At 42.8% G+C, this 23,049-nt stretch overlaps 1 protein-coding gene across 5 annotated transcripts in view; it reads right to left on the bottom strand.

Moving 5' to 3' along the window:
• PREX1 (phosphatidylinositol-3,4,5-trisphosphate dependent Rac exchange factor 1) overlaps window positions 1–23,049 on the bottom strand; it is a 323,079-nt gene that overhangs the window by 150,438 nt on the left and 149,592 nt on the right. For all 5 annotated transcript variants that reach the window (XM_048819856.2, XM_048819857.2, XM_048819855.2 and 2 more), the window contains exons 12-17: window positions 21,781–21,884; window positions 20,547–20,596; window positions 16,671–16,746; window positions 12,370–12,442; window positions 9,437–9,579; window positions 793–885 (exon numbers count right to left, since the gene is read on the bottom strand). In XM_048819856.2, coding sequence (XP_048675813.1) covers window positions 793–885; window positions 9,437–9,579; window positions 12,370–12,442; window positions 16,671–16,746; window positions 20,547–20,596; window positions 21,781–21,884 — 539 coding nt within the window. The remainder of the gene's footprint in view (window positions 1–792; window positions 886–9,436; window positions 9,580–12,369; window positions 12,443–16,670; window positions 16,747–20,546; window positions 20,597–21,780; window positions 21,885–23,049) is intronic.

Genomic DNA, 23,049 nt, shown 5'->3' with positions numbered 1-23,049 from the left:
CTTAGATCATTAAGGAAGCACAGGTAGCCCAGAACAGTACACATCCAAGCAATCTGCAGGATCGCCAGGAAAGATAGCCCACGGATAGAGGTTAGGCTTGGATTTGGGAGATTAGCGTTCCAGTCCCTGCTCTCCCACAAGCTTCCTGTGTGACGCTGGGCAAGTCTCTCCATGCCTTCGTTCTGCAGAATGGGGACAACAGCACTTCCCTACCAGGGGGTGGGGGGAGGGAGGGGAGGAGAGAGAGAGGGAGGGGGAGGGGGAGGGGGAGGTTTGTAAGGATAAATACATCAAAAAGGTTGTGAGGTGCTCCGATACTGTGGTAATATAACTACTTCATATAGATTCATTTAATATATGTGAGAATCCAATAAAGCTGATTAGTGCTTTTAGAAAACACCAGGGATCAAGGAAGAAATCAGTTTATATATGTTTGAAAAAAAAAAACAGAATTCAAATATGCCCACTCTGTAAATCCAACTACTGTCTCCCTGCTCTCAGCTTTGCATCTCCTGACACTGTCCAAGCTTTGCGATCATCACAAAAAGGAGCTGTCTGTTGTCTTCTCACTTAATAAAAATGTTCAGCAAGAATGTTTTATGCAAAGCAGCCAAAAACGTATCAATGTACAGAGGCAGTTTATGACCAGAGGAACTGCAGACAATCCCCAATTTCCTATTAGCTGCCACTAACATGAAACAGGCTTATAAAGGATATTGCTGTGCCTTTTCAAAGAAGAAGCTTCTTCCCACTGCCAAAAGGGAAATGTTTATAATTGTTAGAAGGTCTCACCTCTGCATGAGATCCTCGCTCAACAGACTTGACCACGATTGCTTTGTTCTTTTCTTCAATGTCAAACCCGTAGTCGTCCTCTCCAGGTAAGATCTTAAAAATAAAAAGAGCACAGGGTAACGTTTTACAGATATGGAAGCGTGTTTTGGAGGAACCGGTGAGCTGAAAGGAGACAGAGCTGGGCTTTTCACTTCTTAAGTCATTGTTGTCATAGATTCATGGATCTGAAAGTCAGTAGGGACCATTAGATCATCTAATGTAATCTCCTGCATAACACAGATTCTAAAATTGTATCCAGTTACCCCTGTAGTGTATTGAACTTAATAACTTGTGATTTCAGTCTCTAATTGTACTGAGTTCCATCAGAGAAGCCTCATTTCGTGAGCTTAACACATTTAATACACATCTAATAAGAGAAATAAATCTAATAAATCAGATGAAAAGAAAAGCTGCCTATAATCTAACACGTGCCACTATGACAAGAAAATTATAGAAGATTACTCCCTTGATCCTTCCGACTTCTACACTGCTGAAAAGCACTAGTCTTTCTATTACAGTCAATGCCATTCATGTATCAATTTCCTCCTGTTAGTGGTTCATCACTGCAGAAGATTATGAAAATAGAACCTTCCTTCCCTGAAGGAGCCAAAATCTTCAGGTGCAAAATAACTCGCTACTCTAGGACACCTACAAGAGAAAAAAACCCAACAACCACCTGTTCAGGAGATGTTCAGATAAAAAGGGAAACACCAAGGGGGGGAAGATTCAGTGGAAAATGTGCGGTGGTTCTGTCTAACAAAATGCTTTGAGAACAATGCTACTCAAGCATACTCTGTACAAAGAGTTCATTAGAAAATGAGCACAATGCTAGTTAGGTTTTGGCCTTGCACTGTTGCAAGTGGCATGAGTTTCAGCCCAACACAATGCCTACTTTATCGCCTCAAGTTTGGGATTCAATTGAAAACTACCTGGGCAGCTCTCCCATTCAACTTGTCATTTTCCATGCAAGGAGGCTGAGCAGTCCCTCTCCTGCTGGAGAAACATGCTCAGGGCTACATTTTCAAAGCACCAACTGGGGAGCTAGCCTTAAAATTCCCATTTATTTTAATGGGAGTCACGCGGCTAAAGGCAAATGCAGTGTTAACCTTTTGGGAAAAAAAAGCAACCAACAGCGCTGAGACAGGTTGTTGGGGAATAGTGGTATTTCAGATAGCTCTACTGGAAACAACACTAACTCACCATCCTTGTATTCCCTGATAACACGGTAAAGTTGCCACTCTCTGTGACCCATGACCACTACTCTGAACAAAACCTCGGGTGCTTCTGAACATTCACATGTGGCATGACAAAACCATATTCAGCTTTCAGACAGCTGTGGATGGCGAAACAAAATGATACAGTATCTTAAACATTCAGGGCACATCTACACAGTGAGCAGCAGCCTGTGGCCGCAAGTGTCAAGCCCAGATCATCAGACTCGGGCTCATGGAGCTTGCACCACGGTGCTAAAAATAATTGTGTAGACATTGCAGCTTAGGCTGGAGTTTGGGCTCTGAAGCCTAGGGAGAAGTGTAGGTTTCACAGCCCAAGCTATAATGTCTACACTGCTATTTTTTTGCGCTGTAGCCCAAGCCCATCCACCTAGGCTCTGAGACTCACTGCTGTGGGCTGCTGCTCGCTGTGTAGATGTACACAGAGGTCTGGATTTGTAAAACCTGAGACGCCAAGGGCTACACACCATTGAATGTCTAGTTTGTGTGCAAATACCATGACTGCACATGGAAATCTCTTTCATGCCCAGTCATTTCCTAATGACCTTCCCGCCCTTCTCAGTTCTAAAACTGAGGGCGAACGGAATTGTTTGTAAAGTTTTTAATGTGGGTTGTTTTCAATGAAAGTGATGGTGATGAAACTAACAGTCCTACATTTCTGTGCCACTTTTCGAGCCAAAGAATCCCAAAGCCCTTTTATAAACGTTTATGCAAACTATAGTCAGTGTTCATTTCATCTGCTGCTATGCAACACTTTGAGAAAGCGGTGATGTGTTTTCCACATAATAAAGCAGTAATACCTTGCATTTCAGTACAGTACAGCCTTTCATCCCAAAGGATCCCAAAGCAATTAAGAGACTTTCCATTCACAGCAATCATTTCTGTCACCCCTGAAATGCAGCCACTTCGGGAGTATAAAACGGCAGCTGCTTAATATTGAACAGCAGCATCACCCAATTATACAGTCCAGGATGTAAAGAAGAATATTCAATTGAAATTGCAGGGGAAGTTTAGACAGGCAGAACATCCTCCAATAGAATTTGGCCAGGACACAGGGAGAAGAAATACCCTAAAAATAGCCCATTATATTTGTTTCTGTCGCGTCTGCTTTGTTTGCAACAGGTGAGATATGAGTTCCAGCGCATGGGGTATCGCCATTTATTAGTGACTGAAACTCTCCCCCAATAGCAGCTCGTTACCGCCACAACGTCCATCGTGACGGTTATAGAGCCCTTGGTTTTGCTAGTCACTCCAGCACACAGGTTTCCAACTATGGTCTGCAGAGTAGTCCGTGCGGAGCAGGCTGGTCACATGATGCTGGCTCCTCTTTCATTCCTAGCTGCTAAAACCTATTAAAAGGCAGCTAAAAACATACTGAATTAAATATTTCTTGTGTGACACTTTCCCACATAAGCAATTGTTGTTGTACCACAGGGAAGCCATAGGACTGTGAATGGTGGAGCGATGCCCATGATACAATGTCTATTAAAAGATGGTCCAGGCTCTGAAAAAATTGTAGACCCTCTACTTAATGTAATCAGTATAATAGATACGTATAAGGGCTGTGCCTTTAAGGGCTGATCTTTCCAGACAAAGCCACGCTATTTAATGGATGGCTCTTGGCAGAAGGGAAGATGGCTATTTGGGTTATGACAGAGAGGCAGAAAGTATAAGCTTTAAGCTAAGGAGAATTTAAGTCATTAATGATCAGTTTCTGCCCTCAGATTTCCATGGACAGCTCCCCACTGAAATCAAAAGGGGTCTGTGTGCCACGATGGACCAGCAGAACTTGGCCACACGCCAACATTAAAAAATGGTGACAACAACGAGTGAGATGATTCAGTGAACACGGAACTATATCCCTACTGCCCTATGAAACTGCCCAATCATCTGGTAAGGGACTTTCCTCCAACATGGAGGACACATGTTAAACCATTGTCAGTTGCCAGCACATTAGAGTGCAGTATGGTCTGTCTGAATAAACAGTAACACCAAATGGATAGCTTGTGGCTTCCTTTATCCCAGGTTAACCTCTATTTCAGCCATCTTCAGTACACAAATGCACATGGGCCAAACCAGTGTTGGGAGGGAAGCAATGTTATATCTGCTACTCCCCTCACATGCTTTCCAGTCGCTGGCTGATGGTGGCTATGCATTCAGAAGGCTTGGAAGCACGCAGAAGGCTGAAGATTTCTCCCCTCACATCTGCTGTGTTTTCGCTTCAGCTCAGTTTTCTTCGGGCAAATCACTTTCACTGAGACTTTGTTCCAGTTTTCAGAATTTGGCCCAAAAACTGTATTTTTAGGTGTGCCTTAGATGTATTCATTGTGCTCCTTGCATGCAGGACAGGTCTAACAAAGAAAATAACAGAACGCTACTAGCCGTCACCTTCAGCCCCCAACTAAAACCCCTCCAACGCATTATCAAGGATCTACAACCTATCCTGAAGGACGACCCAATACTCTCACAAATCTTGGGAGACAGGCCAGTCCTTGCCTACAGACAGCCCCCCAACCTGAAGCGAATAATCACCAGCAACCACATACCACACAACAGAACCACTAACCCAGGAACCTATCCTTGCAACAAAGCCCGTTGCCAACTGTGCCCACATATCTATTCAGGGGACACCATCACAGGGCCGAATAACATCAGCCACACTATCAGAGGCTTGTTCACCTGCACATCTACCAATGTGATATATGCCATCATGTGCCAGCAATGCCCCTCTGCCATGTACATTGGTCAAACTGGACAGTCTCTACGTAAAAGAATAAATGGACACAAATCAGATGTCAAGAATTATAACATTCATAAACCAGTCGGAGAACACTTCAATCTCTCTGGTCACGCGATTACAGACATGAAAGTTGCAATATTACAACAGAAAAACTTCAAAACCAGACTCCAGTGAGAGACTGTTGAATTGGAATTCATTTGCAAATTGGATACAATTAACTTAGGCTTGAATAGAGACTGGGAGTGGCTAAGTCATTATGCAAGGTAACCTATTTCCCCTTGTTTTTTCCTACCCCCTCCTACCAGCCGCCCCCACCCCCCCGTTCCTCAGACGTTCTTGTTAAACCCTGGATTTGTGCTGGAAATGGCCCAACTTGATTATCATACACATTGTAAGGAGAGTGATCACTTTAGATAAGCTATTACCAGCAGGAGAGTGGGGTGGGCGGAGAGAAAACCTTTTGTAGTGATAAACACCCATTTTTTCATGGTCTGTGTGTATAAAAAAGTCTTCTGTATTTTCTACAGTATGCATCCGATGAAGTGAAATGTAGCTCACGAAAGCTTATGCTCAAATAAATTGGTTAGTCTCTAAGGTGCCACAAGTACTCCTTTTCTTTTTGCGAATATAGACTAACACGGCTGTTACTCTGAAACCTGACTTAAGTGTGTGATCTTAAATTCAATCCCGCTAAGGATACACATCAGTAAAACTTGATTGCATGATTGGAAATCCAACTCAACAGAGAGTGTGAATATGGTTGAAGTGAATAAATTGAAAATGTCGAACATACACTAGTGGGGAAAACGTTTGCAGCATAAACCCAGCTCTGCTGTAAGCCTTGACAAGGAAGCCTTTGAGTCGCTAAAGTCTTTGGTGTTACATTTCGCCAATCACTAAACACAAAAAATAAAACACAACAAAAATCAAGATCCTTTTGATCCATGACCTCCACAGTGAACTGAACATTCTGAATAACTTAACAATGAAAGATTTACAGTATAAGAGAGACTTATTTTCACTTCAGTGTTTGCTGGGGTTTTTAGTGGCCAAATCCACTCAAAAATACCCTTATCATGGCATCTGGCTACACCTGGATGACAGATGCCTCTTGTTATTGACTTGCCAGCCCAAATCCTTGGGAGTTCAGAGATCCCTCTGGGACAGACTCTCATTCGTGACTCTGTTCCTGAGGGTACTTTTAATCAATGATTTTGAATTCTCAAGCCTGAATAGGAATAGGAAGTGAGCTGTAGCTCACAAAAGCTTATGCTCAAAATAAATTGGTTAGTCTCTAAGGTGCCACAAGTACTCCTTTTCTTTTTGCGAATACAGACTAACACGGCTGTTACCTTGAAACCTGAATAGACTTTGGGAGGCTAGATTAATGAAAGGCAATGAGGCAGCCTCTCTTTTGCAGAAGCTGTGAAGAATGAGATCATTTTATATTAGCACAAGACACAAGAATAATTCTCCTGAAATGAGTAAATAGTGAAGAGATTTTATTAGGGAGTGAGCAGGACTTTATTTTAACAATGCAAGTCACTATTTAAGCTCTGAATAAGAGAAATGTGTTTTGCAATGCCATAGTTTTATCAGCACATTTAAGGGGGTTGCCTTGTTCATTGAAATGGCTCTTTTAAAACTGTAGTGAGAAACATGAATGAGTTATAATGCTACCTAATATCTACACACTTGAGACCCTGGGATGGGAGGGTGCTACACTATACAGAGTAAGTTCAAAGTGCTATTATTAATTATTATTTGATTTAGTGCCTTTCATCTTCAAAGCCCCTTCTAAATATGACAGAGGTAGCAGGTAAATATTATCCTCATTTTGCGGATGGGAAAACTGAGGCACAGAGTGGTTAAGTGACTTGCTTAAAGCTATACAGTGAGCTCATTTCAGAAACTGGATTAGGACCCAGGTATATTCCTCATTCTTGTGCTCAGACCACTAGATGCCACCTTTCTCCAAAACACCTACAATGCCAGAAGGCAGCCATGTTGGTATTGACTTTCAATGGTGGCTAGGCTCCTGAGCTCCTACAAGAGCCTAAGGTGCTTTAGAAGCTGTTCCCCAAGATGTTTGCAGGCAGTATCTCTATAGTGACAGGAAAAGCTCTGACACCTTCCATTTAAGATCAGACAAATGATCCTGACTCGGTTGGTGTCCCCCACTGATAGACAGAACGAGAGTGTGGGAAACTTCTGGTGGATCCTTCATGGATGCCCATCTCCACAAGCACATTTGTCTGTCTGAGATTTGATTCTTTAAGTGCTGGGTCTGATGAGCTGAAGTGTAGAACAAAAGTTAACAGGGGAATGCTGCAACACGGATACAATCCCTGTAGCTGGAGGCAGTCAGAAGCCCTAATTCTTTCTGAACTATGCAAAGAATTTTGTGTATGTTTTCAGCACATCAAGATTTATGTCCATAAATCAAAAACAACTGCATAAATAAATGAATATCAAACTTTGTTTGAAGTGCATTTTTTTCCAGCCTGGAATCACTTTCCTTTGGCATTTGTGATTTTCATTGGCCAGAAAGCTCTTGTTGTTTCCCTCCTTACAGTGCAAGGTTGTCCAAGATAGGGAAAGGGGGAAAAACCTAGCACCAGTTGGTGAGTGAGTTGAGTTTTTTCCCCTTAGGCAACGCAGGTTACACTGTAGTGATACAATACAAAATCCAGCAGAGTGGAAGTTATGTTACCCTAACTACAGTGTGGCTTACAGGGAGCCCTAAGGAATGGAGTGATGTACAAAGGCCCAGTTAACAAGGAGCAAGGCGGGGTTGTTCTGCAGACAGGGAAGCACAAGGATTCCAGCAGCTCCTTATTGCTAACCAAAAAAGGGAGGCATGAATGTTGTCATGAATAAATGTGATGCATTTCCAGTGCTTGTATTTGTGGGATTGTCTACTTCACAAGTATTTAGGCAGCTCTTGGTTTGTTTGTGGAAATAGCAGTGAAGCCCAGAATTTTAGCACAAATAATTAATTATTCATTTGAAAATCTGTACCAAGAAGCGTGCTGTTTGTTATTTGCTATGCATCGTTTGTTATTCATTTTGACTGTTTGCTCTTTGGAAGGGGATTGTGTTTGTTTAGGAACTACAATAACAGTAATATAATAAATATTTCTCCTGTTTTAAATCTTTCAGTTACCCAGAGTCAGAAAGTAGATGTGACTCAGGTGCTCTGTCATAAACTACTCGTAATCAATAGCAAAAAGACAAAGTGAACAACCCAAGAGGTTGAAATTTATTCACATAAACTCTTTGGTGAATGCTAATAAACATCCAACGCATTAGCAGAAGGTAGGATCAACCAGGTCTACTGCTGACCTTTAAAAGGCTACCTTATTTCAGGGGTAGAAATAATGCTGTTGTTAGACACTTGAAATTTTAAATAAGGGGGAAGAAAAGTGGACGATGTATGCTGGTTAATCTGTTTCCCCCAAAAAGGGACCTCTGTCCACAGGGAAGAAAATCCAAAGTAGCTTGAGTGATGACAGTGCCCTATGAGTGAATATGAAGATGATCTCTGAGTGCTTTGCAAAATGCAGGAATCAAGCCCAGAGTTTCAGAGTAACAGCCGTGTTAGTCTGTATTCGCAAAAAGAAAAGGAGTACTTGTGGCACCTTAGAGACTAACCAATTTATTTGAGCATGAGCTTTCGTGAGCTACAGCTCACGAGTGTAAGTTCTTGGCAGTTAAGTAAATTATTCCTTTAGCAGCTTCTTTGTATCAAATGACTTTATAGGAGGATGAATATAGACACACAGCTCACTAGCACTGGATGCGCAGGTGAACGATTTTTATGGAGAAGGAGGGAGGGACATCATTGTGTGGTGCTTTAAATATCACAATTAGCCAGTAAGACAAACATTGATCTCCCTGGAGGTAGAATAGCAGCAGGAGGGTGCAATTTTGGCCATCCACCAGGAAAACTCTTTCCTCCTTTAATGGGCCTCAGGATCCTTTCCAGCAAAGCTATTTTTGTTGTTAATGATGTGGGCTTTCTTCCTGCTCCTGCATTCTGCCAGTGCTCAACAGGAGAGGAGTATGGGCTCTGGGCCACTGGTACTAATGAGGTTTCCTGGACAAATGGCATGCAAGTCCAAACAAGGGTAAAGCAGTCCACATGTAATCAAGAGTGTGATGGTATTTAACAGACTGGGGATCATGGGAAATAACTATTTGAATCAACATGGAGAACAATACTATTGCCTGGAAAATGGTTTTCTTGGATCCCAGCCATGATATTGGAACTGAGACTTGAACTGGGTATCTACTGTATTTGGAATCACTCTCACAGTGACTCCCAAAAACATATGAAACTTGGGGAGTTACCTGACTTTTACCTAAGTACATCTACCATGCTATTGATGTTACTCAGTGTTTAACTTCAGTCCGTTTGATGCAAGGCCTCCTTTTGAATCTACCTCCCCCATCTTGTCTCTCAAGAAAAAGAAGTCTTGCAATGAATCAGTCCGCTGCAATATCTGGCTACTGTCTGTAATTTCCCACCCTGTTTTTTTTTCTACTACACTGTAGTATAAATTTAGTCTCTTAGAAAGCGAAAGATCACAATGCCTTATGTGAAACGAACACCAGACCAGCTCTGTCTTACCAGCAGGCACTTTGCTAGGATGTTTTCAACAAGCTTGAAGTCATTACGCAGCTGCTTGCTCTTGAAACTTGTACCCTCCATCTCCTCATCAGCATAAAAACGGAAATATTGGGATTCATCCTTGAATTCGCTCTTCTCCAGGACTGAAAACCAAAGGTGGAAGACACACACACGTGGACAGAGAGAGAGCGTGAGTTAGAAGGAAGTCTAAAAATATCTGTCCAACCTTTAGAAAACCAGAGACCAAACAAAATCCTGACCACCAATTCCAGCCAATCATTTATTTAGCACACTTTGGGCACACCTCTCCAAGCTGCATGGTGGATCGTGGTCTGATCTTCAGTTCTTCTGATCATAGGCATAGTTTGACTTCTATATTTGGGGGTCAGCTCCAGTCAGGCCAACAGGGCTGTGGGGGGGGGGGGGCGGGGGGGCCGGAGGCAAGCATTAGACAACTATGTATTAAGAGGTCTCATCTCTGGAAACACCACTTGGAACCTGGAAAGTAAATATTACTTCCCCACTGAATCAGCATTTCTTCATTGGTCAAATGCTGATTTATCTTTGGCAGTTTGTCTAATGGAGCTGAAACACATATGGATGTGATTTGTTTACTTCCCTGTCTTGGCACCAGCATCATGGAGGAAGACAATGGGCAGATTCACAGCTCTGGGAACAATATTGCTCTTGAACTGCTTGTTAGAGGGATAGCAAGGGAGTCCACACGTAATGGTTCAGCGTGTAGGTATTAAGAATGGATAGGAGAGCTGAAAATGGAAGTGGAGTTCCACCACATGGCTCTGAGAGAGGAAGGCTGTTGTATGTGTGTGACAATAGCTTTATAAACCAGAGTAAATTTGGGTACTAGTGCCCGAAGAGTTCCATGCTGGGCCCCATGATCCCTATCCTTACAGTTTTAAGACCATGCCCAATCCCCATGCTCCTGCTTACTCATTTTCAGTGTGCCTCTCCCTGCAGTCAGATATGGGACACCTTTTCATGCTATTGGTGCAGAATCTGAAATACTCAAGGGAGGATGCAGTGCTGCTTTTTCAGCCACTAGCTGGAGAAATTCCCATCTGTAAACACAGGCCCATTGTGAGGCTTCCAAAGGCCAGTCAGCTCCACACAACAAAAAATGGCCTCAGAAGAAAATTTAAAAAGCTGCTGAAGGAAAGAGACTCTCTTGAGAAGTTAATCACTTGTCTGGCAGGGACTTGCAGAACCAGTTTGGCCGTGGTGTCTGTTTCCCAATGTCTCTTTCATCTTCTGGGGCCAGGTCAAGGGTGGTTCTGATTAAAGCCTATGGGTAAACACTGCAGAGAAATCTACAGATAGCCTCTGATCGGCCCAGAGCAGCAATACTGGGTGCTCGCCACACTCTTCCTCTCCAGTCCCTGACTCACCTTTTCCAGGAACATTTCATTAAAATTTTTGCAGCCATTTCATTTATATATGTATAAAATATATCTATATAGTCAAAAGCCTGCAGTTGTCACAAGACAATGTATCCCAAAATCTAGGCAATGGCTGGGGCACTACCTGAGGGTCTGCCAGAGATGGGGGCTCTACAAGGCACATTTTCCAGTTCTGAGCTCAGGTCTCCATCACCCAATCACCAGGCTGGAGGGAAGGGATGAAAGTTTGGACCCTCTGCTTCCCTGGGGATTGCTCATCACTTGTCTCCTTTTCATGATGGGCCATATTCTGAGACACTTGCTCATGCTGAGTAGGACCTTGCTCTGAAAGGATCATTGGGGCTCTTTGAGAAGTAAGGGACTACACAATGTGAATAACGGGATCACAATCTCACCCTCCCATCCCTCTTCCTCCAGGTTTCCTGACTGGGGCCATAGCTGCCAGCTGAATTGAAAGAGAACGAACATGCTAGTGAGTTTCCATATGGTGAGTTCCCCCAGTTCCATAAACTGAGATTAACAGTTAGACTCTGGGAACAGGCTGTGCTTGCTACAATGTCTGTTCAGGGATGGGCAATGGGGGCAGAGAATTTAATTCAAACTCTAAAGCCCCAAATGGCCACAAATTCTCAGAATCCATGCTTTTACCGCCGATGTGATTTTTCCATTGGCTTTGCCCATCTAAAATGCCCATTGGAGAGATGGTACCTTTTCATTTTGGGGCACAAATTATAATGATACTCCTTCACATCCCCTCACTAATTGCTACTCCTATATTGCACTAGGGTTTTTGGATATTTCCGCTGGGTTTCCCACATGCCGCATCTTGATTACTATGAGGACATGGGAGATGGCAGAATATGGGGTCATTAAACAGCAGAGCTTTTATTTTAGAGCAAATCTTCACTGCCGGAGGGGTGCAAAAACAATCTAAAATAGCCATGAGAAATTAAAGAGCAGGGCAGACCTCAAAACACAGGGCTGAGCTTGAGAATCTGGCAGCTCCAGCCGCTCAGCTCTGAGGGCTGCCAAGGCAGATCCAAGAGGCAGAAACTGGACTGAGCAATTTGGCAATTCCTTTAGAATAGTTCAGCCTAGTGTTTGGAGATTCAGCACAGGTTAGACCAGTGCATGCCATGATATTCCTGAGACCCACTGAGGTACATTTCAGGACAGTACTTAGCATGTGCAGCATTTCCGATGGCCCAGTCATGGCACTGAAACACATGGCGAGAAAAACATCTCCCCTCTAAACTGGCTAGGTGCTGCAGTGCTTACCAAGAACATCATCAACATGGGGACCCTATTGGGGAGCTATTACCCCAGTATAGGCTCAGTGCCTGCAGTATTCCCCATGGCTGCATTTCAGCTGGATCCTGCTGGGACCTCTGCAGCTGTTTGTATATCAGCATGTGCGGCACAGCCTATAGGAGAGGGATTTGCAGATCTCCCCAGTTAATGAGACTGAAGTAGAGCTCTGTTAACTAGCTATGAGATGGGTTATTGATACATTACCATGATGCATGAAGCCATTATTGCAGAGTCCAACACCCAGTGCGACCGCTTCCTCCCGAGTCTGACAGTCTCCCTAGAAACAGGAGGATAAATGTTACACCTCAGACTACTTCCTAATCTAAACAATTTCCCCTCCCTGTGCTTGCAGCTCTGAAATTAGCAGACTGGCAGAGAACAATAGCAAGCAATTAAAATAGGCCTCCCTTTGCCCAAATCCCATTCATTCCTATATATAGTACCCCTTCCCTCCCACAGGAATTGGGAGGACAAAAGACCAGGCCTCTGGAAAGCAGCTGTTTTACCAGCACAGACGCATAATATTACCTCAGTGTGGAGACATTTTTCTTTATTACTGGCAATCGTGATAAAGATTGAGTTCAGTACCCATTAGCCACAGACAATACCACTCATTCTTAGAAGGAGAGAGAGATTTTTATCTATATCTAAACCAAGAAAGGGAAAACGCTCTCTGCATAATCAGTTCAAGTGAACTCCCAAAGGTTGCATTTAACTAAACTTCTATGGTACTCTGTGTTCTCATACAGCCAAATCTGCAAAAAAACGATTCGCTCAGTTAAATATCATTTGAAGCCCTCAAGCCAACATTTCAAAGTAGGGTGCAAGAGGTGAGTCTGCAAATGTGCCTGTTACAAATCATTAAAAAGTAATTTGCATGCAGAAAATTGGTTATTTGCAATAAATGCCCAAATTCTGCATTGCAATAGCTTATTTGGCATGCAGAAAGGAAGATTTTTGCAGATGTGCCTGCTGCACCCTCTCTTGCTCACTGCCAGACCTTGCAAGGTGCCGAGTATGGTTCACAGCTCTGAGTGACATCCCACTGAATTCTGGGTGCTCAGCATCTCTCAGGATCAGACCCTATTGAGGTGCCTTTATTTCTAAAATAAAGGCCACAATTGCAGCCATTTGAGGTTGTTCTCAAGAAAAAATACAAAGAAACAAAAAATGAAAAATGTATGAAGAATGATGAGGCTCCACCCTGCAGACTTTACCCATGCAGCCTGGGATTTAGCACTCAGATTAAGCTCACCGTTTGAGCACAGGTCCCAACCTCCCCAAGCCCACACCCTGCAGTTGGCTAAGAATGACTGACATGCTTAGAGGTAGATTCTTATTACCCTGCCTGACTCATTTTCATTTAGGCTCCCTCCCTTCTACTTCCTGATCTTCTGCATATGCTGCTCACTGTGAGATGGTATGACTGCCACTATCTGACAGCAAGACAAAACCCATGGTGTCTGCAAAACAAAAAGCAATGGCTGTATCCCTGCCAGGATACAGTGCGACTGCTCCAGGGGCTGCCTGAGTCTATTTCATAATCCCCCAAGGATAGACAAGCAGTAGGTATTAATAAACATTAAACTCATTTTTTAACTGTAAACTAATTTCAAGGCTTTACAATGCTCTTCTCAGTTTCAACATCCTGCCATGTGACAACTCCCAGCTACCACTATGACTTATTTTTTAGGCTAAATGGATAGTTCATTCTGCATAGGGGCTTGGATTTAAAGTCTAATTTAATTCTGTAATTGTGAATAAATTGAAGGGGAAATGCCTTCTGACACCGTTCTTAAATTAGCCTTTGGGATCTGGTTCTCTTCCAGCAACTGCACATTAAAATCTCCAAGTGCGGGGATTCTAAAGCAAACTTGGCTACTCCTGTTGACATTAGCGTGGCCTCAGATCACATCCCTTGAAAACCAGCACTTTTTAAATTTAGGAGGTAATTGAAAATAGAGCATTGCAGATCCTCTGTGCATATTTCCAAATAGTAATCCCTCCAACTGCAAGAAGAGCAGTAATAAAAAAACCTTAAAGAGAGACATCATTTAACATTCTACATATAATTTTAGATGTGTCTCTTGCAGAAACTGCACATGAAACTCAACACCCCACCATGTGACTCTGGTTTTATGCCAGTGTAATCAATGGATTGCTCTCAATGGAGCTACACCCCGGGGAAACAATGAGCTAACATAGCGGTGAATAAGGCCCAATATCCCTTTATTATTATTTGTATTGCAGTAGCACCTAGGAGCCCCAGTCATGGACCAGAACCGCACTATGCTAGGCACTGTACAAACACAGAGCAAAAAGACATTCCAAAGAGCTTGCAATCTAAGACTAAATCAAGAGACAACAGATGCAGACAGACAAGAGTATAAGGAGACAATGAGACACTATTGGCCAGCATGTTAGGCAGTGTTCTCAATACACTAGTGGCCAAACCATGGCTAAGTCTTTTTTTGTAGACATCACTCTAAAGGAGAGTTTTCAGGAGGGTTTTGAAGGAGGAGGAGGAGTTAGTTCTGGGGATGTTCACAGGGAGCTCCTCCCAAGCAGGAGGGGCATCATGGGAGAGAGCACAAAGGCCCCTGTTTGGAAATTTAACAAGGGGGTGATGGATGGTGGCATCATGAGCCAATCGGAGGTGGGGTGCTGGAACAATTTTTATAGTGGGGGCGCTGAGAGCAGTTGAACCAAACTGTAAACCCTGGATATAATTGAAACCACTTCAAGTTAGGGGGTACTGCAGCACCCCCTCCCCGCATCCCTAGTTCCAGCACCTATGATCAGAGGTGGGAGTCTACATCTCAGTAGTGAGTAAGAGATGAAAGGTAGAGTGGGGATAGGCCATGGAGGGCTTTGAAAGTGAAGACAACACTATAGGTTTCCATAGCATGGAAGCAATTTTCTGTTAAATTTTATGGGAAAGTTAAAAAAAAAAAAGAAAAAACAAACTATAGAAAAGTGATAATTTACTATTAAGTTCCACAGGACCGATTCATAAAGCAAGGAATGACATAAGTAGCAGGAAGAATCCTGATGGATTTTGATATCCATGGAAGAATTTGTAGTGCCACCAGTTAGAAAAAAAATCATATTTTTGATTTTTAATTTAGCAAATTTGGGACTCAATCCAACTCCCACTAGAGTCAAAGGAATATCTCCCAATGACATGAATGGGAATTGGGCCCAAGCCAAGATGCAGAAGTTAAATGTTGACAATGTTCCTATTAACTAACTGAATACATCAGACATTTTTTCTTATATAACACACACACACCAATTTAGTCTCTATACACAGATGATTCAAGCCTAATGCATGAAGCATAAAGGAAAATTCAGTGAACAGCAAACCTGCAGGCTGGATTAACCGAAGAGAATGAGGAAAAGGAGGAAAAAAATGAGTTCACTTTCTCCAGACCTAAGACTGATCTTTTATTTTGACCTCTGAGTCAACCTCTTGCCTGCAGGACTGTGATGAACTACAATCATGGCTGCATTAGATTGATTAAATTGCTCCCTTTTGGCCACAGCAGCTTCTTTCCCCCCCATTCTCCATGGACCCTGTTAAGCCACATGGAACAGATTCAACAACCTGAGCTCTAAACTGCCTGTTTTCCTTCTGCCTTTGCTAGGCGGGAATAGGTAGCCCCTCTTTCAGCTGTTTCATTTGATAAATGGGGTCCCACAGTGTCTCTTCAATCACATTTGTTTCCTTAACATAAAAAGATGTCAAATGCAACTGAAGAGAACCTTTCCGAAGAAGAACATTCCAGGCCTAATGCTCATTTACACAAAGGCCCTTTTACGTCACTTTGGCAATATCATGATACCTAGCTCTTATATAGTGCTTTTCATCAATGAGAACTTAAAATAAAGGGGTCTTTATGTAAGGGAGAGTCAGGTTCTAGGGCTGTCCATTAATTGCAGTTAACTCAGGCGATTAACTGAAAAAAAATTAATTGTGATTAATTGCAGTTTTAATCACACTGTTAAACAACAGAATACCAATTGAAATTTATTAAATATTTTGGATGTTTTTCTACATGTTCATATATATTGTATTCTGTGTTGTAATTGAAAGCAAAGTGTATATTATTTTTTATTATAAATATTTGTACTGTAAAAACGAGAAACAAAAGATATACTATATTTCAATTCACCTCATACAAGTACTGTAGTGCAATCTTTGTTGTGAAAGTGCAATTTACAAATGCAGATTTTTTTTTTACATAACTGCACTCAAAAACAATACAATGTAAAACTTCAGCGCTTACAAGTCCACTAAGTCCTACTTCTTGGTCAGCCAATCACTAAGACAAACAAGTTTGTTTACACTTACAGGAGATAATGCTGCCCTGTTCTTATTTACAATGTCATCAGGAAGTGAGGACAGGCATTTGCATGGCACTTTTGTAGTGCCATTACTCAGAAGCTGTCAATGATATCATGACAGCAATATACATAAGTACTATTTATCTACATTTTCCTACCTGTGCAATCAGCCAATCCACTAGTTTACTGGCAGGGATGACTGATTTGTAGGTCTTCAAGTGGTAGTCTCGGTCTCTTAGGTCAAAGAAAATAAGAAACATCAGTATAAAAACGTACACATTTCAATTAGGCTGGATAAATAAGTAAATTATTGCAATCTGTATTTTATGCAGGAAGAGGAATTATAGATGGGAAAGACCTATGAGGTCAACTAGACCATCCCTGTTTTGTGTAGCATTGTAACTAAATAAAAGAAGAAAAAAAAAAGTAGAAGGTACTCTGCTCTTCTAGAAGAAAGGACCGAGATTTAAACTAGGGAAGATCTCACAGCCTGGATGAGAAACATATTCCAGATCAACAAAATGTCCAGATTCAGATCCACATTTTTCTAAAAACTTGGCATTTAGATTTTGTTTCCCACCATACCCAGGGAGAAGAGGTCAAATACAGTGTGTTCTTTTTAGTTGCTAGTACTTAAGTCTTCTAATATGGACCAGCACCATTCTTGAGACAAAGAAAAGATACATTTATAACTCAATGGTCCTTAGAGGCTTTGTCCATTCCAGTTCAAGATCATGGAAATAATTATGTTTTGGGTCTTTATGAAAATAAATTTGTCTCGAGTCTCTAAAGCAAAGGGGATTAGGTGGCTCAGGTCATTGGGATATAAAGCCTTTTACCTTTAGGTCACTGGATCGAATACATCCCAGGGCAGTAGTGAATGAAAGCTGTTTCCATTTTATGGCTATTTACTGGCCTGGGTGAAATGTGTTTGGTGAACTTGATCCAATTCCTAATCCCACATTGCAAAAGCCATTACTGCAATTAATTTGCATTAATTGGCTCGCTCTCGTTGGCAGGCTCAGCAGAGAGGCCAATTGCTGAATGGACCATGTAGGATGAATTCCCCTCTCAACCCAGAGGTGGTCCTTCCAATTCAGGTTTGAGGTCCACTGGCACAGCTTTGTGGGAGAAACTTTCACAACCACTGCCAGGATGTACCTATTCTGTAGCTCAAGAGAAGATTTTACTCTCTGGTGCTATCAACTCAGCCCTTTTCATTAGCACCAAACTATACAAAAGTTTTTTTTGAAGACAAAGAAGAAAAATCTAAAATTAAAATTCACCCTACCCACATTTTTCCTTTACTGGTCACTTACAGATGCGATTGTGCTGTGTCTCGCTGTTTTAAATAACTTCAACCTGCATGTTTGCATAACCCAGAGAGTAAGAAATTAGAAGGGGAAGTAGCATTTCCAGAACTTGAAAACACAACGTAACATTTCCAGAAATGTGTGTCCTCAGAGCAAAAGCTTTCCCCATAGTGCTTACACACATTTTTTGGCCTGGCTTCCAGTAATGCACTAAGTCCAGCACAAAGCTGTGTGAGTTCTGAGGGCACCTTCCCCCTCTCACACACTTATCATGAGCAAATGTGCTTTGGAAATGTCAGAATAATAAAGCAGAGCATGAAAATATTGAGCTCTAATGAATAGGGTTTTCCAGATTGTCAGAGGTGGCTCCTCGCATTTTAATGTTCGCCGGCAGCGTACAGGGACAGCTTTGACACTGGGATGAAAGGGCTGACATTTCACTGGCTTTGGGCTCTTGGTCCAAGGCCCAGTTGCTCACTGCTGCCAGTTAAATACTTCTCAGGAAGGAGATCTGGACCTAAACTCACTGACCCATCAGCTGCAGGTGATGCCACGACATGGAAACATATCTGTGTGATGTCTGAATCGCAGCCAGTCGCCCTGCCTCCGACAAATTAAAGTAGCATGATGCCTGCCGCCCCCATAACACAGGGAAGTGTTTTCTACCACTCACACGTTCGTGCCAGGGGAATAAACAAATGCTCCTGCTATGCCCCTTACCATCATTAGCCAGTCAATCACCTATTCCCCGTCTTCCACAAATCTAACAATTTTCTGTTTAGACGCCCTCCTCACATACTTTGCTGTTGAAGCAGTGCCCTCCAAAATAAGACATGCTCTGCTGCCAGTGGGCCACCATCATATTTTGCCCCAGGGCTTCGTAAAACCATTGGTGGATGGGAACAAACTGCAAAGGCAGATGCTGTGTTGAGGCCACTGTGTTTTCAGTAAAGGGAATGGATTAGGATTGTGATGGAGGGAATATCTACCGAGTCATAAAATCAGGGACTTCCTGTTTTCCCCCCCAATACTTCTTGGCATTTACACCCAAATATTCCAATTTCAGCAGGTTTCCCAGCTTATTAGAATGCTAAGCATGCTCTGAAAAGTGGGCTTCCTCAACCAGGAGCTTATGACAGCAGGAACGGTAGGCTCAGATGTTGCCAGACAGAACAGTGATCGAAAGGCAGAACAGTTGGGTATTGGGGCAACGAACAGCTGAATAGTGCCAGCCTGCTGCCTGCTGGGACAGGCTGAGACTTGTCATTGAGCAGGAAGATCAGAGATTCAGGAGTGGAAGACATCAGTCCACCCTGGGCAGATGGTAGGAAGAGTTTGTTTGAAAGACAGTGGGCTTCAAAGAAGAATCTGAGAGTGTTGAAGGTCTAAGTCTATTCATGGAGAGCCCAAAGTTTTCAGTGGCTCTAATTTTTCACAGTACCAGGTTATACTCCTTTTAAATCCATCCCTATCATAAACTTAGATTAATCTTGAAATAAAAGAATGGCTAGAGAATCTCCTGGTAGCAAAAATAGTGCATTGTTAAAATGCCATAAAATAGACCCACAGTGGTTATTTCGTCCTTGCTGATCCTTATCTCATGAGACTGCTGCATCCAGCACAGTCTGTCTGATGTTGTAGGGACCCTGAGGTAAGGGACATTTTTTTCTCAGCTCAAGTTACTATTAGCTTTTTCTGCTTTACATATGAATTACTTTCTTAATGGATTAGGCACACACACATTGCCACTTTGCCTACTCAAAGCTGCATCACCCTCCAGGATAATTGTCTTTTCAGTTAGGCAGAATTATGATCGATTAAGTGTGTCCATACTGCAGATAGACCATTGTCATGCCAAAAGTATCTTTTGCCTTGGAGCATCTCCTGAGCAACTCAGGGACAGGAAGTCAACTCTGATCAAATTGGGACTCCAACCGGGCCCCATATTTGTTTTTTCCAGGGGTTAGTCTTTGTCATCAAAATTGTATGAACCTTAAAACAGAAAGTTCCTGTGAGTGAAAATGTCACATTCTCAACCATGGGCAGCTGAACAGGACATCCAAACACTTCATTCCAAACCTCAAATAGGCTCATGACACAGGCTTCAGTAATTGCGAATCTGGACGTTCCATTAAGGTTTAAAAATCCCGTGTCTTGGAATCAGGTTAACTAGTGCACCTCGATTAGTTCTGTGCCTTGAGCTGATATTTATTTACACAGGGTCAAATTCCAAAGCCCCTAGCCAAGCTATCCTCCTGCCAAAGTCAGTAAGAGTTTTTTGCCAAAGTCAGGATTTATCCCTTTTGGTTTTTTATGAGCCCTTTAACTTAACAAAACAAACAATACTGCCTGTAACAAGCAACAGCTACAGATGCACCTCCGTGATCTCTCCTGGTTCAGGCATCACTTATTAATATGACCACTCTAACCCCAAACTCAGGAATATACCTGGGGTAAATAAATGCTCTGAAGCTAAGGGTTGTGATGAATGGGTAGAGAGAGCAGACTCCAGAATGGCCCTGAAACCAGCCCTCCAGAATTCAGTTCTACAGTCCTTCAGCAGAAGCACCTCTGCTATTCCCAGCTGTGGAGATAGGATGGTAGCAAAGGAGCCCGGATAAACTGAGCCAACTGTTTCATTACAGGTTATAGGGAGAAAGAGAGAAGGTTTCAAATGGCAGCATGTTATCCCCTTAAGACAGACAGACAAGCGGAACTTACTTTATCACTGGAGTGTAAAGACTATGCAGTCGGCAATAGAGCCTCACACCCTAAGGAACAAAACAAATGTGGCTTTATAATTATGCACCAGATCCAGTGTTTTTTTTAAAAACCATACTCTATAGCAGCTCTGGAACTACAGTAGCATGGCCTTGGACATCTTCTCATCAGGAATCAGACTGATCAAATATTTCTAGAAACTCTTTACCTTCTCTTCTCTTTCCCCTTCCACTTCCAACCATCTCTCTCCCATCCCTGGCACTGAGGTTTCACTTCTGCTCTCTACCTCTAATATCCTCCTTTCCAGCATCCACCCCCATTCCAGCCCATGCAAACTGCAGCTGCTAAGATCACTCTGACTGAATCAAACCCCTGTTTGAGTCCCCCTTCACTGGACCCCCAGTATCATTTTACCAAGTGTGAGCTTCTTGCCTTCACCTTCAAGTCCTCACCTCTCTCCCAGCTTTTCCACTCTTGTCTCTTACTATGTCACCCCACCTCCTTTGCTCTGCCAACAACAGCAGCCTTGTACATCAGTTTGTCAGCTTCTCACACAAACACCTCAGCTTCTTCTATGCTGCTTCTTACCCATGGAATTACCCCTCTTCTCCTCCTCCTGATCTTTCCTCAAGAACCACCTCTGAAGTGATAGCCATGAGAAATCAGCCAATTAATAACGGATTGAGGAGCACATGGGGATCACTGGAACTCACCTTAGATATATGTAAGTATCTGGAAAAAAACCTAAACAGCTACACACCATTGCTATATCACCTCTCTTCTTAAACTGGAAGGAGGCCTCGGCTAGTATAAATTAGTCTATTGTGTTTTTACAGAATTCAACACCCTTATCCTGACTGGGGGCTTTGGGTGCAACCATAATGCACATAAATAATAATAATAATTTATCACGACGCCTCCCTTTCTCTCCTAATCAATAGAATAATAAATAACAATAATAAATAAGTAATAAATAATGTAATTAAATAATTTATTTATAATAAATACATACATACATACATACATAATAATAAACAAGTTGGCAAGATGGGGAATGAGAGGGAGAATGTCTCCTACACTACCCCGGTGGCAGACTGACACAAATTAGCAGTTCTGCTACCTTCGGAGAGTATGCTATAGTGCTGGTCACAGCCAAACATATGTAAAAAAGACACTTTTATAACTATTATTCAGAGTTATTATCAGACTCCAACCTGGAAGGGAGATTGAGTACCTTGGACATGATATCTTCCAGTTCGCTCCTTGGTTTATACGTTCCATCATCATACCGGAATCTGTACATCACCTGCTCATTCTTAAAGTGGTGCTTATCTGAAACTGAAACCACCAGCACAGCAATTAATAATCAGTCAATGCCTCCTCCCATGCCATGCATTATGACAGCACAGTATTTCTGCACGCAAAGAATCTACCATTTTCTACAGTCCCTCTGATGACAAACGCTCACATTCTCAGGTTTGCCCGCACACAATTACCAGTCCTGCTGTTGTGCATAATTGCACAGATACATTTCTGAATGTCTGGCCGCAAAGGGATGGTTCTCCAAAATGTTGCAATTTCAGTCAAGTGAAATACCCTGCAAAAAGCTGTTCTCTTCCATCAAACCTGTTTCAGTTGTTTACAGCTTTGGAACCAGCTCCACTGAAGTCAATGGGAGTCTTTCCAATCAGCTTTGAATCACGCCCTTGCAGATTCTGTAACCCTACAACAGTCATTCTAAAATGAATGAAATGATTTTTGCAGCTGCCCAAGGCTCTGACATAGGGATCTGCTGCAATTCCTAAAGGAGAGAGCATGCTGGTGAGATGAACTACAGATGTTGGATGGATTCTTCCACCAGAGCACTTGTTTTTAATAAGGTGTTAATGGGCTCACTGATATAATTAAATGGTGCTCTCCAGACACCACTTACTTTGCTAAAATGGCCATTCCGCAATGGTGCAGCTGAGATCTGATTGGTCCTGGCTGTATTATCATGGTGACTCGAGGCGAGCATAGGAAGCGGAATATGATTCATTGGTGATAGGGACACACCCCAAATGGAAAGATGAGTCCAAAACTGAAAGCAAATACAGAGGAAGGAGAAGGGCAAGGGAACAGAGCAACCAAAGCATCAGGTAGAGATGAAGGAGGGGAGTGAGCAGTTCCAATCATCCTTGTCATCTCTAATGAGTCATATGACCAGGGCTGAAAGTAAGCTGGTACAGGCCGGGACAGCATACCGGTAAAAAGTAGCCACCGGTACTGGCCCGTAGTCAGCTGACATTAAAGCGCTACTGCGGCAGCGCTTTAACATCGCCACCCCTTTTGTGCCCCACCCCCCCGGGCCGCCGATGTGGGAGGCAAAAGGAGCAGCTGCCCCAGGGCCATGATTTAAAAGGGCCTGGGGCTCCGGCTGCTGCAACCAGAGCCCCGGGCCCTTTAAATTGCTGCTGGAGCCCTGGGTGGCACGGGCCAGGCAGTGTGGATGGGCTGGCTGGGG

This window comes from Caretta caretta, chromosome 13 (genome assembly GCF_965140235.1).
Source record: "Caretta caretta isolate rCarCar2 chromosome 13, rCarCar1.hap1, whole genome shotgun sequence".
Lineage (NCBI taxonomy): Eukaryota > Metazoa > Chordata > Testudines > Cheloniidae > Caretta > Caretta caretta.
Note: the sequence above shows the minus strand (reverse complement) of the source record. Positions and strands in the feature narration are given on the sequence as shown.